At 40.8% G+C, this 14,145-nt stretch overlaps 1 protein-coding gene across 1 annotated transcript in view; it reads left to right on the top strand.

The window, feature by feature from the left end:
- Window positions 1-13,400, top strand: part of CEMIP2 (cell migration inducing hyaluronidase 2) — a 54,538-nt gene extending 41,138 nt beyond the window's left edge. Inside the window, exons 18-23 of the mRNA XM_056848097.1 lie at window positions 2,027-2,209; window positions 3,220-3,439; window positions 5,191-5,289; window positions 10,039-10,187; window positions 12,706-12,809; window positions 13,029-13,400. Of these exons, the coding sequence (XP_056704075.1) occupies window positions 2,027-2,209; window positions 3,220-3,439; window positions 5,191-5,289; window positions 10,039-10,187; window positions 12,706-12,809; window positions 13,029-13,225 (952 nt within the window). The 3' untranslated portion in view covers window positions 13,226-13,400. The remainder of the gene's footprint in view (window positions 1-2,026; window positions 2,210-3,219; window positions 3,440-5,190; window positions 5,290-10,038; window positions 10,188-12,705; window positions 12,810-13,028) is intronic.
- Window positions 13,401-14,145: the final 745 nt, after the last annotated feature.

Raw genomic sequence — 14,145 nt, 5'->3', positions numbered from 1 at the left:
GATGAGTGTGGTCTTATGGATAGAGTATTAAAAGGCCCTAATTTAGGGGAACTTGGTGAGAGATCTGTTCTGTTCAGTTATAGCTAGTTCTGTTATTCACAGTTTGTTTTATTATTATTTTACATAATTAAAACATTTTTATACTGCCATTCTACCCAATTAGGGTCCACAAGGCAGCAGCCCTAAAAGCACTGAAACTTTTAAACAATTATAAATACATTTAAAAATATAATATTGAATTAAACACATAAACAACACTAGAAGGAGAGCCAAAAACTGTCATTCAGGTATGCCAGATGAAACAAAAAAAGTCTTCACCTGCTGGCAAAAGACACCAAAAGAGGGTGATAGACGAATCTCTCTTGAGAGGGAGTTCCAAAGTTTTGGTGCCACGACCAAGAAGGTCCTTTCTCAGGTTGCCAGCCGTCTAGCCTCAGATGTCAGGGGCAACCGAAGTAGGGCCTCCAAAGATTATCAGAATGAGCAGGTATGTTCATATGGGAGAATGTGGTCCTTAAGGTATGTTGGTCCCAGGCCAGACAGGGCTTTCAAGGTCAATACCAGCACCATGAATTGAGCTGGAAGCAAATTGGAAGCCAATGTAGGTGGAACAAGACTGGAGTGGAGAGGGAAATTAGTGGGTCTGCTATCTTGGACTTTATTCTCACCAACAGGAAAGAACTGGTTGACAAGGTGAAAGTAGTGGGCACCCTGGGTAGTAGTGACCATGTAATTTTGGAATCTTGGGAAAGGAAAAAACTGTGCGTAGTCAGACAAATGGGAAAGCAAATTTCAACAAACTTAAAGCTATGCTGGATAGAATCCTATAATCAGAAATATAGTTAAGAAATACTTAAGGAGAAGGGAGTTCAAAAGGGGTGGGAGTTTATTAACAGTGAAATATTGAAGGCACAATCATAAAATATTCCTATGAGAAGGAAAAATGGGAGGAGCCTAAAGAAGCCAGGGTGGCTACATAAACAGTTTTCTAAAGATTTGAGAAATAAAAAATACTCACTTAGTAAATGGAAGGAGGGCCTTATAATCAAGGATGAATATAAATTAATAACCATTGCTTGTAGGGAGAATGTTATAAAAGCTAAAACTCAGTATGAGCTTAGACTAGCGAGAGATGCTAAACACAACAAAAAGGGGTTATTTTGTTACGTTCAGAGTAAGAAAAAGAACAAAACGTGGTAGGCCCATTGCGGGGACGGGGAAATAAAAACACATCAAGCCAAACAATAAGAAATTCTTTAAGTACATAAGGAGCATGAAACCAGCTAGGGAAGTAATGGGACCATTGGATGACAATGGGAGAAAAGAAACACTAAGGGAGGATAAAGTGATTGCTGAGAAACTAAATGATGCATACCAATTCTCTACAGTATCAGAGGAGCATGCCTATTTTATCAGGAGCTGTGGAACACTGGCAGGATGCTGCTGCAGTCATCTTGTTTGTGGACTTCCTGGAGGCACCTGGTTGGCCACTGTGTGAACAGGCTGCTGGACTTGATGGGCCTTGGTCTGATCCAGCAGGGCCTTTCTTATGTTTTTATGTTCTTATGACCCACTCCAGTCAAAACTCTAGCTGTAGCCAACTGTAGCTTCCAGACAGTCTTCAAAGGCAGCCGCACATAGAGTGCATTACAGTAATCTAATCTAGTTATTACCAGGACATGCACCACAGTGGTAAGAATTTTTCTGTCCAGGAAGGGCCGTAGCTGGCTCACCAGCAGAAGCTGGTGAAAGGCACCCCTGGCCACCACTGCCACCTGTTTATCCAACAGAAGGCCTGGGTCCAGGAGCACCCACAAGCAATGAATCTGCTCCTTTAAGGGAAATATAGCCCCATCCAGAACAGGGGATACAACAAAGCAACCATCTTGTTTCAGGGATCCAAGGATAGCTGCAGTCAATATTGGCATGTTTGCAGTGTTACATGATAATGCTGATTAAGAACAATTAACTGTAGTAGACAGTAAAAAAAAGTGAAAAAAATTGTTTTTTCTTGTTCTGCTTCTAGGGATGACTGGATTCAAGTAGGCCTCTGTTACCCACCAGATACTTCATTTCAAGTTATCTTTGATGTATTCCAAAGGCAGGCATCTGCTTACTATAGTGTGGAAGACTACGTACCTGTTTCTTCAATGGCAGAATTGCAGAAGAGGCAAACAGAGAAAACTTTCTACTTCGATAACAGCACTGGGTAGATACTCAGTATATCCAAAGAATAATATTTAACTTTTTGAATTCAGCATCACATTTTATACAATTATTTTATTATGTGAGCAGCCTATGGAGAGTCAGCATAATTTTTTTTAATTAAACCTTTGTAGTGTTTATACCTGTTTGGCCCAACTCTTCAAGATAGGAGTTGTACCCTGAGTGTAATAGAGAGTCTGCATGACTTCTCTTTATAAATGGAGTGGTTTATCAAGTTGTCATTTTGTCAAAGGTTACCTTAATGTAGGTTGTTCTGAGTTCCATTCATGTCATTTATTACTCATCTTAAAGTATGGTGTTCTTCACAAGCCTTTTTCAGAGTTGTTCTAGAGAGGACTGAAATAAGGATTGCGCTTGCTAAAAACAGCCTGTATTTTTATGAGTAAGACAAATGTCAGCGTAGACAGGCATCTGCAAAGTGAATAGGTATGGCTGGAGGTCATCTAACAGTTTGCTGGAAGGGAGGAGAAGGGGGCTTACTCTCCCCCCTTAGATTTAAAGTTTGATGTTGACTCCAGAAAGTGCTTCCAGGTCAAAGGTTCCTTTTATGTTCAGCATATTTGCACAGCAATTGTAACTCTCTGATGACTTCTACAAACCTTATTGGGGAGGGGTAAAGCACAGTCATTGTGATTAGTATGATCCTAATAGAGAACCATCCAGACATTACTGGGCAAACTACCATGCATTTTGTATTTTGTGGGGCTCTGGCTACTGAGGTCTGTGCTTCCAGCTCAGTATTTAAGTCACTCAGCCAGTAATACTAAAGCATCTGTGTTGGCAGTGCTCTTGTTGGCACGTCACTTTAAATAAGAGTGTTTATGTCCATGCATTAAATATGGAATATTTAGGAAATTAAGCATATTTTAAGCAGCATTATAGAAAAGAAAGGTTTTGTGAGGAATTGTGTGAAATAAATTATAGAACCTCCATAGCTAACTTTCCAATAATACATGTTCTTTTTTACTCTCTCATATGTGTATTCATCTGTAGGCTGCTGTTTCTATTTCTTCGTGCCAAATATCACAGAGATGGCCACAGTTACTGTTCATCTCAGGGATGCGAAAGAGTCAAGATTCAAGCTAACTTCCGGTCAACAGCTGTCAGTAACTGCTTAACAAACACTTATCCAAAGTATGCCCAGCAGCCAACTGTTGTGAAGAGAATGCCCACAGAAGCTACAGCTTCCTGTGAAAAATGTGGTGCGGCTCAGGTGAGAAAAGAACACAGAACTGAGAGTGTTATGGATGGTTAATGTTTAGCCTCTTATAGTTATGATCAAGATTTTCCAACATGTTGATGGAATACTTGCAGAAACAGTTGAAGAAGGCAGGAAGGAAGAAAAAGGACATACCTAATTGTCTGGTGGATAGAGGGAAGAGTACAGTGTTGAGAGCATCATATTAGGACTAGGAAGATCTGGAATCAAATCCCTGTTAAGAAATGACTGTGACTTTGGGTCATCTCACTGTATCAACCTTATCTCACAAGGTAAATGAAAAAGGGCACATGAGAACTTGTACACTGCCTGAGGTCCTTGGAAGAAGGGTGGAATAAAAATGTATAGAAAAGTCCAGAGAAGAAAGTGAGAGAAGAAACCCAAGGAAACTACTAGACTGGACAGTGTGCTTAAAATTTCCAAAATCGAGACATTGCTTGAAACCGTTTGCACCATAATTATGACTGACTAATTCCAATAGAAAGGATATTTGGTCTCAACAATCTCGGGGTGCTAATAGTGGTGTTGTGCAAGGAGTCTGTCTAGTGCTACACAGCTAAACATAATTTGGTGGAAAGCTGTTCCACTGAAAAACACAGTGCTGATAGCTAGTAGCACACATTTGTACTTCACATCTCTGTGTATGCCATTCCTGATCTTAGCTTTGAAAAAAACATTTATGTTAATAAACATTCATCCTTTTGGTTGCTTGAACACAAGAAGCTGCCTTATACAGAACCAGACCTTCTGCCCTTCAAAGTCAGTATTGTCTACTCAGACTGGCAGCAACTCTTCAGGATCTCAATCAGAGGTCTCTCACCTCATCTACTGCCTGATCCTGGAGATTCTGGGGATTGAACCTGGAACCTTTTGCATGCCAAGCAGATGCTCTGCCACTGAGCCACAGCTCCTCCCTGCTTACTGGTTTCAACCTTTAAAATGATTACTGAGATTTAGTGCGATTGTATTAATTGCTTCCATGTGGTTGAAATTCTAGCTACCCAGAATGAGCAATAAAACATATGTATATCACTTTCCTAGCAAACACCAAAAAAATAGCCATTAGTTGTCCCCCTTTTTGTATAATGTAAATTTTCCCCATAAAATTATTTGGCATAAACTGCACAGTTTTGTATTCAGACTATTATGTAAAACAATTTATAGCTAACCTTAAAATAGTTAATTAACAAGGCATGCCAGTGTGTGGCTTTTGGAGAACTTATAGCTGGATCACTGCTTTCTGTAATAAGATACAGATATGCACATACATAGCAAATGATGGGAATAATACTAGAAGTCTACTTCAGTCTTATTGGAATCCATGAAGTTGAAGCACATAATTGTTCACTTTCATCTCTCTGATATTATTGGAATTAACTATTTTTTGGATTGCAGTTGATGTTCAGTAGAACCGGTCAAAATTAGATCCTGGGATACAGCCATTAGAGTTTGCTTTATCAGTAGCTCAACACTGTTCCAGAAAGTAAGAGGTAGACAAAGTTTTTAAGGAAAAGAGGCAGTTTAGTGAACCTCAAACACACTCATACCTTTTCACAGGAGAAAAAAATGTGTATGCTTTGACCAGGCAGTAATCCTTGATCTTTTTTGTTTTATTATGTTGGTAATACATGTTCGCTTTTCAGTTGACAATAAAACTTCTTCAGGATAATAGTTTAAATTACCATCTTGTCTCAGACTAATTCTACAGATTTCTTACTACTTGTAATTGTATTTATGTTGTTCAGATGGTATTTACCAGTTATCCTCATAAAACCTACCTCCTTGTGGAAATTCAGACTTTGAGCAAAGAAGAGTTGCAAAGGAACAAAGAATCTTCTATCTCGGTGAGTATTTTTGTAATCTTTTTGTGGGCCTTAATTTAACTTAATATGATACTATTCTGTACTATGTGAGATACCATCCTTCCAGGCTACAGAAGTGTCCTGAGCCCGCCTCTACAGCTCCGGCCTTGGGACTCTTCCACCCTTCCCCACCCAACACCAGAAGCCCGGGGACCAGTGTCGCCCACCGCAGCGATCCCAATTCACCTGGTCCTCCCTCAGAGCAGGACCGAGAGGCAGTTGGGGGGCTGCCTGCTGCCGAAGATGGCTCCTGGAGCAGTGCAGCAGCGCAGGGCCTGTAGGCTGCCGGGAGAAAAGTGGCAGAAGGGGAGACGACGTGGGGCCTGCCTGCCGCCGAGGAGGATGCCCAGAGCAGCTCAGGGCCTGTTGGCCGCCGGGAGAAGGGCGGCAGGAGGAGAAGTGATGGGGGAGGCAGCATGCTGCTTGCTCACCACCGAAGAGGATGCCAGGGCAGCGCAGCTGCCACGAAACCAGCAGGGAACTCAGTGGCCGCCATCCCACTCGGGCTTGATGGGACCCTGAGAAGCCTCCAGGCCCAGAAACTCCCCAGCCTTGGCAGTTGAGCTGGAGACCAAACTACGACAAGACATGCAGTGGGGACAACGCCCAGGAGAGCCTACGGAGGGGAGGCAGGGCTGGGAGCAGCCACAGGCTGAGAGGGAAAAGTGAAATGGAGGGAAGGGTGGAGCTTGTCTCAGTGGCCCTTAAATGCCCTCGGAAAGGCTGGCCAGGGGTGGAATAATGGGCAGGCCTACCCCATAAAGGCAGGGCAGGAAGCAGAGGCCAGAGAGGAAGGAAGGCAAGGGTGTGCTGGGCAGAAACCTCAACACCCAAGGCTGAGAAGGAGAAAGGAAGGAGAACGCTTTATCCCCATTCTCCGATACTGAGGCCTGTGAAGCACCTGCCTGACAGGGTAGAGGGAGGACCTAGACCTGTCGACACTATGTGATGCCGTGGTGACTCTGCGCAAGAAGTAAAGCAGTATTATTATGTTGATGTTCTGCTGAAGAGATTTAAATATAGTTATATAACATTAGTTCTTCTGCTGCCACTTTTCTGTTTGGGCAGCAAAAGTGAGGCTGGGAAGTGAAGGTATTCAGCCAAGCTTGGAAGTCTGAATTTTAATAAGTATTTATGTCCTATAACTTAACGCTTAGGTTTTCACAGTCTGTTAGAATCATAGAGTTGGAAGGGACCACCAGGGTCATCTAGTCCAAACCCCTGCACAATGCAGGAAATTCCAAACTACCTCCCCCACACACCCCCAGTGACCCCTACTCCATGCCCAGAAGATGGCCAAGATGCCCTCCCTCTCATCATCTGCTTAAGGTCATAGAATCAGCATTGCTGACAGATGGCTATCTAGCCTCTGCTTAAAAACCTCCAGGGAAGGAGCACTTACCATCTCCCTAGGAAGCCTGTTCCACTGAGGAACCGCTCTAACTGTTGGAATATTCTTCCTAGTATCTAGACGGAAACTCTTTTAATTTCAACCCATTGGTTCTGATCCGACCTTCTGGGGCAACAGAAAACAACTCGGCACCATCCTCTATATGACAGCCCTTCAAGCACTTGAAGATGGTTATCATATCCCCTCTCAGTCTTCTCCTTTTCAGGCTAAACATACCCAGCTCCTTCAACCTTTCCTCATAGGACTTGGTGTCCAGACCCCTCACCATCTTTGTTGCCGTCCTCTGGACACGTTCCAGCTTGTCTACGTCCTTCTTAAATTGTGGTGCCCAATACTGAACACAATACTCTAGGTGAGGTCTAACCAGAGCAGAGCAGAGTGATACCTTCACTTCGTATGATCTGGACACTATAGTTCTCTTGATGCAGCCCAAGATCGCATTTACCTATTTAGCTACCGCATCACATTGCTGACTCATGTTCAGTGTTTGGTCTACTAAGACCCCAAGATCCTTTTTGCACACAAGTCTCCCCCATCCTAAGACAAGTCTCCCCCATCCTTTAATTATGCATTTGGTTTTTCTTGTCTCAATGCAGAACTTTACATTTACCTCTGTTGAAATGCATTTTATTGGTTTTAGCCCAATTCTCCAGCCTATCAAGATCATCCTGTATCCTGGCTCTGTCTTCTATCCTCCCAATTTAGTATCATCTGCAAATTTAATAAGCATCCCCTCTATTCCTTCATTCAATATTTATAAAGATATTGAACAACACAGGGCCCAGGCAGATCCCTGAGGCACTCCACTAGTCACTCCTCTCCAAGTGGATTAACAAGCACTCTTTGGGTGCAATCTGTCAGATCCACCTAACAGTAACATCTAACAGATCCACCAAACAGTAACAGGATCTAAATCACATTTTCCCAATTTTTCAACAAGAATATTATGAGGAACCTTATCAAAAGCCTTACTGAAATCTAGATAAACTATGTTTACAGCATTCCCCTGATCCAGCAAGGTAGTAACTTTCTCAAAAAAGATAAAATTAGTCTGACATGACTTGTTCTTGAGAAACCCATGCTGGCTCTTAGTAATCAGATCCATCCTTTCTAAATGCTCAAGAACTGACTATTTGATTATTTGTTCAAAAACCTTTCCCGGTATAGAAGTCAAGCTGATGGGTCGGTAGTTACCTGGATCCTCCTTTTTCCCCTTCTTAAAGATGGGGACAACATTTGCCCATCTCCAGGCTTCTGGCACCTCACCTGTTCTCCAAGAATTCTAAAAAATAATGGTAAGAGGCTCAGAAATTACATCTGCAAGTTCTTTAAGTACCCTTGGATGCAATTCATCTGGCCCTGAGGACTTTGTTTCATTTAAAGAAACTAGGTGTTTGTGCACTACCCCAATGCCAATCCTAGGTTGCAACTCCCTCTCCTCATCATGTGTTCTGTTTATGCCATGTTGAGCACCATTTCCCTCGAAGAAAAGACTGAGGAAAAGTAGGGATTGAGCAGCTCTCCCCTCTCTTCATCTCCTGTTACAATTTCACTTTCTGGTCCCCGCAGTGGGTTTATCATGTCCTTGTTCTGTACATAGGGGGAAAACCCTTTTTTGTTGTGTTTAGCATCTCTCGCTAGCCTAAGCTCATACTGAGCTTTAGCTTTCTTAACACTCTCCCTACAAGCACTAGTTATTTGTTTATATTCCTCTTTGCTTATAAGGCCCTCCTTCCACTTCCTAAATGAGTCTTTTTTATTTCTCAGATCTTAAAAAGATGTTTATGGAGCCACCCTGGCCTCTTTAGGCTCCTCCCATTTTTCCTTCTCATAGGAATGGTTTGTGATTGCGCCTTCAGTATTTCATTTTTAAGAAACTCCCACCCTTCTTGAACTCCTTTCTCCTTAAGTATTTCTGACCATGGGATTCTACCCAGCATAAGTTTAAGCTTGTTAAAATTTGCTTTCCTTAAGTCCAACCTATATGTCTGACTACGTACAGGTTTTCCTTTCCCCAAGACTGTAAATTCCAAGATTACATGGTCACTACTACCCAGGGTGCCTACTACTTTAACCTCATCAACCAGTTCTTCCCTGTTGATGAGAATCAAGTTTAAGATAGCAGATCCCCTTGTTTCCTTGTCTACTTTCTGGATTATGAAGTTGTCAGCAAGACAAGTCAGGAATTTATTGGACCTTGCATTTTTAGCAGAGTTGGACTTCCAACAGATATCCGGATAATTAAAATCTCCCATGACCACCATGTCCCGTTTCTTTGAGAATTTTGTAATGTGGTCTAGGAGTGTCTCATCCAAGTCTTGTGCCTGGTTTGGTGGTTGATAGCAGACCCCCACCATAATATCACTATTATTTCTTATTCCATTTATTTTTACCCATAGACTCTCAACTGGACTTCCATTCTCAGATTCATGTATTTCTTCACAAGTATACACATCTTTGACATATAATGCTACTCCTCCCCCCTTCTTTATCCGTCTGTCCCTTTTAAAAAAGTTATACCCCTCAATCTTAATATTCCAGTAATGAGTAACATCCCACCAAGTTTCAGTAATGCTTATTAGGTCAAAATCCCCTTCCTGTATTAGGGCTTCGAGTTCTTCCTGCTTGTTTCCCATACTCTGTGCATTAGTGTACAGACATCGGAATCCGTGGTTTATGTACCCCAAGGTTTTCATTTCTGTACTTACTTGTGAGTTTATGTTTCCTTGCATACATGCCACTCCCTGCAAATCTTTATTGTTCTCGTCTCCAGTTATTGTCAGCATACTAGGCTTTAAGTTTTTGTCTCGCTCCCCCATAGGATTTAATTTAAAGCCCTCCTGAGTATAAAGTGATACACTGTAACTAGTACGCATCATATGATGGGAATTAACCTAGCAAATTCAAATAGTTTTACCTTTTTGATAACTAGTCTCCTTAATTAACCCCGTTAAAGAGAGCAGACAGTTTACTGGAGACAGTTGTGGTCTCCTTTTTGTAAGGCTAAGTAAAAGAATGATTAGCTCACTATGACGTGGCTCAGAAGGTGGTTGTGGACTTGGCATAGTACACTTGATTGTGGTTTCTGTAATGCAAAGCGAACACAAAAAGGCCTGACCAGGTTTCCGTGGAGGCCATGTAATTCACTTCAGCAGAGTTTTTGAAGAACAAGACAAACAGACAGCAAATTGTTGATTGCCAGAAGCACAGTGTAGCCATCTCTAAGCCAAATGATGATAAATGGGATGGAACTGCTAGTATTCACAAATTACTGTTGTAGAGGGAAAGGGAAGTATAATTTATGAGGTCTCTCATTCCAGGTCAATGGCATCAAGTTTCCATTCAAAGATGTGGGCATATTCACTGTAGTCATTGATGCCTGCGGTGGACAAGTAACAAAAAAAATATTTTTCCCTGAACCAGACATAAGAAAACTTGAAGAATATATAAAAACTGGAATTCCCCAAAGGTACGTGATACAGTGTAAACCCCTCACCATGCTAATAGCATTTTCAGTGAGCTTTGCGTTTAGACTTCAATGCTATTGCTGAAATGCGCAGAGGTGCGTAATCATAATAGTGTTTAAAAGTTTATTTAAGGAACTTGCATTTTTGCTGTGACTTGTTCATTGCATTTCATTTTATAATTGAAATTACAGAAGGATGTTTTATATTCTGGTATAAAAGCTGACCAATGTAAGTATCTTTCTTGGGTTATACATGGACTTGGATATCAGATCTTAATTCTGTGCCAATAACAGTTGGATTATGCAATGTGAATAAATTATGCAAAATTAGGAAAAATGTACAAATCTGTCTAACCATGTAAGAGAGGAGAGAAAATTACTAGTGCACTGAAGCCCTATCTTCTGAATTTGTTTGGTGATTTCTGAGAATTCACCAGCCTATGTGTTTTGAAGATTAGGTTTTCAGCCATAAAATTGATTCTTAGGAATGCTGGTATTAGATGGCTTTGCACATAGTGGTCCTGAAAACATGGAAGACACTACCCTGCTTATATTCACTGTAATCACCAGATCATTTTTATAAACCCCAGAGCATGAATAGTTTTAAGTAAGACATTATATGAATTGAATGCTATCTGTATATTCGTTCTTCCATAAGAAGGTAGTGTTAGTAGCAGATTCCTTCTAATGTAGCCTCCATATTTCATTATTGGGGTCTGCTTTCTACAACACACTAGGAATCATTGGTAAACAGAATTATAAAAGGAGTTTAAAATGTAATGGTAAAGGTAGTCCTTTGTGAAAACACCCGGTCATTATTGACCCATGGGGTGATGTCATATCACAACGTTTCCTAGGCAGACTATATTTTACAGGGTGGTTTGCCATTGCCTTCCCCAATCGTTTAATCTTTACCCTCAGCAAGCTGAGCACTCATTTTACTGACCTCGGAAGGATGGAAGTTACTAAAGGAGTTACTAGGATTAAATCCACCCTAACATACACTATAATTTTAGCAGTCCTGCTTCCACCTGTTGAATAATCGAGCAGTAATCGTGCAAGCACCAGGTCATTCCTGACTCATGGGGTGACATCACATCCCTATGTTTACCAGGCAGACTATGTTTACGGGGTGGTTTGCCATTGCCATCCCCAGTCATCTACACTTTACCCCCAGCAAGCTGGGTACTCATTTTACCGACCTCGGAAGGATGGAAGGCTGAATCAACCTTGAGCCAGCTACCTGAAACCTGCTTCTGTCGGGATCGAACTCAGGTTGTGAGCAGAGCTTTTGACTGCAGTACTGCAGCTTACCACTCTGCGCCATGGGGCTCTTAATATTCTATGTTAATAAACTACAATTTAGAGATCAACTTGGATTACTGAGATGCAACTCCATCAGCTTCCAGTGTTTAACCATGTAACTTTGTAAACTGTTACTATTCTCCATTTTAGTAGTTAAAAGGTTATAGACATTAACAGAGGGTAAAGTACCTATCTCAGCAGGTCAGAACAAACACGTTTAGTAACAATGTAATCCTAAACGAAGGTTACACCCTTCTAAGTCCTTTGGTATTTAACTCTGCTTAGGATGTCTGTGTAAATATGTCAGGTTTGTGATATAACAAACCCATGGCGGATATTGACTTGCAGTCATAAAGATTTGATTTTTATTTCCTTAAGCTGAAGGTGACCTTGACAAACTGTTTGCCTTGCTTAGTTACAAAACATCCATAACAAAGAGTAACTTTTTCTAGAGCTTGAATCAAAAGTCTGCTCCGCTTGCTTGGCAAAAAATACTACTAGGATCCAAAGTTTGTGCTGTGTCACAAAGGGTTTAAGTAGCAAGAGGTTTTTCCCTTAATACAAATTTGGTTCATTTTATAATGTGTGGCTTATGTATTACTCAGTATAACAAAAGATGCCTTTACCTGTATGGCCCAGGCTAGCCCGATCTCGTCAGACCTTAGAAGCTAAGCAGGGTCAGCTCTGGTTGGTATTTGGATATGAGACCTCCAAGCAAGACTTGCAGAGGCAGGCAATGGTAAATCACCTCTGAATGTCTCTTGCCTTGAATGCCCAATGGGGTCACCATAAATTGGTTGCGACTTGATGGCCTTTTATACCACCACAACAAATAACAGTTGTATTACCTATTTCATAGTCATTTGCTTGTTTTTGTGAAAGTTTCATGGAAAGTCATAATATGAATGCCTAATTCTTGTTCCATAAAATACATTTTTACAATTACTTTTCTGAGTTTCTCCTCTGCTTTCATAAAGAACTAGACAACTAAGCTGTAGAAGGAATGATGCTGCAGTATAGCTGTATGAACTACAGCATTGCCAATTTAACAGTATGAGGAAAAGGTCATCTATCATTACAAAGAATGTTCTCACAATGTACTGACTGTTCTGTATGCTATCTTTTGAAATCCAATGAAAACATGCTTCTTTGTCAAATGTATCTTATTACTGTGTGTCTTCAGTCACCACCCTTTCCTCTTCATTCTTTCTCTCAGGTCAATAGTTGTATTGAGCTCCAGAGGGGATATAAAAAATCTTAACATTTCCCAAGCCTTAATGACTCTGGGAGCTGCAAAACCAGCATATCTTCAGAACACAGGTTTGTTCCATTTTACAAATAAAATCCCTACAATCATTTCTAGTGATTTTTGGTGCAATTTTTTTGTTGTTGTCGTTATCCTATGTTTAATGAGTTTTGATCATTTCCAAGATAAATTTGATTGACAGTAGAATTTTGAGAGCGGAAGTTTTTAATATGAATATTGTCCATCACTAAAGATGTTTTTCTGTTCTGAAGTTTTTTCTTTTCCTGTTCCAGGGAGCGCCAGCTTTCTGGGCTTCAAAGGAAGCTTTAAACCATCTTGGATAAAGCTGTTTACCAGTCCTGCAGGGCAGGGCCTAGGTCAGATAGAAAAGTATATCCCTTTACAAATGGAAGAATATGGTTGCACCGGAGGAAACACTGTCCGACGAAAAGATTTGGAATTTTTAAAGCAGGCTATAAGAACACAGTAAAAATTAAGGTGCATGTGAGCACTGAAGACAATGTGAACTAACTTATTTATTTCATGAGATTTGAAAATGTACTATTATCCCAAGTACATCATTTTGCTGTTTGGTCAGATATATGCCTACATTGATGCTTGAATGCCAATCTGTGCACCTTTGGATTGTAAAAAATATTAAAGAATTAAAGTATTTGTTTTAAAAAGTGGTTTTGAGGGACGTATTTCTGACGTTTGTATTTTTGTATTCCTGAGAGAACTGTGGAAGATTCAGCTATCATCTCCTGAGTTGATCAGAAGTACAGATTTGGGTCTTGAAATATACAAGTTGTCTTCCAAAAGCACATGTATATGCAAATATTTTAAAAATATTGTCTAATATTTTTCTTTATTTGCAAGCTTTCATGTGTGGTCTGCTTACATTAATAGTGTATGTGTGAGATAGGGATTGACAGCAGAAACTTCTTGATCAAGGAAATACATTTTTAAGCTATCCAGGTCATGAAAGCTGATGCTTTGGTGTTCTCTTGAGTCTCATGCTAATACATGAGTTGCTTTTCCTTGGCTCATGTATTAACACATGATACATCTGTGATGCACAAAAGCAGCGATTTCTTCAGTATGAGTCCCTTTTAACATCCTGTTGCCTTAAGGCTGCATGGCCGAGAATGTAAGGTTGCAGACACCCTTGATACTAGTAAAAAACAACAACAACCCTTCTCTTAGCCTCTGGAAAAAAGCTGCTAGACATCTTCTTGGACCTTCATGAGCTTTGTTAGCTTAAAAAGCTGTGCAGGAGATCGATTCTAAGCCCCTTCATTGCTTACCCATGTTCATGACCATACTATCTGTTTTCAGAGATGGCTTGGAGGATCCCAGTCCACCAGGAGTACCTTTTGAAGGGTCATTTCAGGCTGAAGTGGGAAGAGG

Source organism: Euleptes europaea, chromosome 4, assembly GCF_029931775.1.
Source record: "Euleptes europaea isolate rEulEur1 chromosome 4, rEulEur1.hap1, whole genome shotgun sequence".
In the NCBI taxonomy this organism is placed as follows: domain Eukaryota; kingdom Metazoa; phylum Chordata; class Lepidosauria; order Squamata; family Sphaerodactylidae; genus Euleptes; species Euleptes europaea.
This window is presented reverse-complemented; position numbering and strand designations above follow the sequence as displayed.